Source organism: Limulus polyphemus, unplaced genomic scaffold (genome assembly GCF_000517525.1).
Source record: "Limulus polyphemus unplaced genomic scaffold, Limulus_polyphemus-2.1.2 Scaffold10427, whole genome shotgun sequence".
Lineage (NCBI taxonomy): Eukaryota > Metazoa > Arthropoda > Merostomata > Xiphosura > Limulidae > Limulus > Limulus polyphemus.
The window spans coordinates 1,611-4,447 of NW_013676037.1; the positions used below are offsets into that span (position 1 = coordinate 1,611).

The window sequence follows — 2,837 nt, forward strand, 5'->3', positions numbered from 1 at the left end:
AGTTAGTATACATGTACATACAAATATTTTGTTTGAATAAGAAATTCCTTTCTAAAATGTGTCACAACCTAATAATAATAATAAAACAAACTAGAACTTTATTTCTTATTCCACATGTATAATAAAACACATCACATCAGGCTTAAAAACTTAGTACAATCTTTATAATAAAACACATCACATTAGGCTTACAAACTTAGTACAATATTTATAATAAAACACATCACATTAGGCTTACAAACTTAGTATAATATTTATAATAAAACACATCACACCAGGCTTACAAACTTAGTACAATATTTATAATAAAACACATCACACCAGGCTTACAAACTTAGTACAATATTTATAATAAAACACATCACACCAGGCTTATAAACTTAGTACAATATTTATAATAAAACACATCACACCAGGCTTGAAAAATAATACAATATTTATAATAAAACACATCACACCAGGCTTATAAACTTAGTACAATATTTATAATAAAACACATCACAAAGTTCGTACAATATTAATGTTGTGTCCCTTGAATTTTGTAATACAAGACTAGTCATATACTACAAGTGTACAAAACTATACAAAAGTTTAAACACATTTCGAATGTGAACTGGGTCGGTCAAACATGAAATATACAGTTATACAACAAGGTCCATACTAACCAACTTCAATTCTCCATTTGGTTAGAGATTTGCTAAATCACGTGGCGCATTAGATAAACATAAATTGTACAACTATACTCTTAATAATTAATCACACACTTGGTTAATTACAACAACAAAACATAGATGGAGCAGCGTACGGTATTTTCCGGCAAGTCTTTCATCTTACTACCTGAATGTTAATTAAACAGATGGAGCCAACTATGGTGTCATTTGAAACGTTATAAATTATTCACAAAACACTTACCTGTGTTCTCGTTTATTAGGCCTACCAGCGGCCAAGAAAGTACATTGACAAGATAGATAATTTTATTTAAGAAAATTCAGTTTTTACCACTCTCAATCTGCCCATCATCTCAACAGTTATCTTTTCTCACGATAACAATATTCAAACCTTTAATTTAAAGTTCTTGGTTTATATATACGATAAAGTGTTGAAATGACATCACTACCGCACCATCCCATTGATCATGATATTTGCGAGGGCGTTCCTTCGTTTTCGCCATGTCCCGAGATCTTTCGCGTGGTATCGCAGCTGTTTCAACCACTCACTAGACTCCTTCGTTGTATCAGCCTGGGAAGAAAGTCAAACCATTAGATTTTTTTTTTCCTTTGTTGAGAATCATAAACGAATCCCAGGATGTACAAAATTCATTAACGTTTCCACAACACTGGAGTTTGGAAATTGTGTCGATAAGAAAGAAAATATTAGATTTTATAGATGTGGAAATTAGAAAAATGACAATGTAAGAATATGAATTATATCTTATTTTTTTACAAAAGCTTAGCTTGGAAATTCGGTTTGCAATTAACAGAAACATTTGCCTTTGTATATTGGGAAGTCAGATATCGAAACCAAAACCTATCAGATCATAAGACACTTTGTGGAAGATTAGTGAAGAAACCAAAAAAACTCAAATCGGTTTTGACGAAATAAACGAAACTAAAATTTAGAGGCGAACATTTATTACACTGCATATTTCTACTTAATTCGGTCTATAACACAATATCTCACCTTAAAAAAATAAGTTTCTTTTGTTGTGTATTCCTGGACTTCAAAAGTCTCATAATTTTCAGGATCGGAGCTAATGACACAGTTGCCAAGGTGCATCGGATCCTATAAAATAAGGTAAGCGTTTATAATCAAGTAACAAGACTTACTGTTCTAAACGCTTTATTTACTCATTGATCAAACCTGCTCTACTTTGAACTCGATTGTGACTGTTTGTGTTTGTTTGTTGAGTTTCGTGGAAAGTTACTGTAGGATTTTCTGCTCTAGTCGTTCCTAATTTTGAAATGATAGACTCGAGGGAAAGCAGCTAGTCAATACAACCCACCGCCAACTCTTTGGCTACTCTTTCCAACGAATAGTGGAAATGACCGTCACGTTATAGCGCCCCCACAGCTGAAATAGGGAGCACGTTCGGGGACGGGTTTCGATCCAGCGACCCATAGAGGGCGAGTCAAGTGCCCAAATACTAGGCCGTGTCATACGTTGACATTTATGTATAAATATATTTCAAAAATATAAAACAATTAAAGAATTCTGAAGAAACTCTTTGTGTGTGACTTTCAACCAGAACGGCATCTTATAAGCCATGTGGTCTAAAATAGCCAGATCAAAGACACGCCTATGATTGTAGATGTTCCTAATTTTGTACTGACCAGAATGAATGCGGCCAAGAGCACACCCTGCCAGAAATACGTTGGCTCTTTGAAACAAAAAACACAATTAATTGCTAATTTAATAACGCGTCTACAGTAAGTATCGTGGAGTGTTCAACAGTGTCACATCTCAGACTTTGGACCTTGCGGTCTGTAGCCCAACATACTAATCACATAGCCAGGCCTTTCCGTCTGTAGTCCAACATACTAACCACATAGCCACCAGGCCTTTCCGTCTGTAGCCCAAGATACTAACCACATAGCCAAGCCTTTCCGTCTATAGCCCAACATACTAACCACAAAGCCAGGCCTTTCCGTCTGTAGCCCAACATACTAACCACATAGCCAGGCCTTTCCGTCTGTAGTCCAACATACTAACCACATAGCCAGGCCTTTCGGTCTGTAGCCCAACATACTAACCACATAGCCAGGCCTTTCGGTCTTTAGTCCAACATACTAACCACATAGCCAGGCCTTTCGGTCTGTAGCCCAACATACTAACCACAT

The 2,837-nt window shown here is 35.7% G+C and overlaps 1 protein-coding gene across 2 annotated transcripts in view; it reads right to left on the reverse strand.

Annotated features, from left to right (window-relative positions):
* Positions 1-908: 908 nt before the first annotated feature.
* LOC106476380 overlaps positions 909-2,837 on the reverse strand; it is a 16,173-nt gene continuing 14,244 nt past the window's right edge. For both annotated transcript variants that reach the window (XM_022380267.1, XM_013937041.2), the window contains exons 5-6: positions 1,681-1,782; positions 909-1,239 (exon numbers count right to left, since the gene is read on the reverse strand). In XM_022380267.1, coding sequence (XP_022235975.1) covers positions 1,114-1,239; positions 1,681-1,782 — 228 coding nt within the window. In that variant the 3' untranslated portion in view covers positions 909-1,113. The remainder of the gene's footprint in view (positions 1,240-1,680; positions 1,783-2,837) is intronic.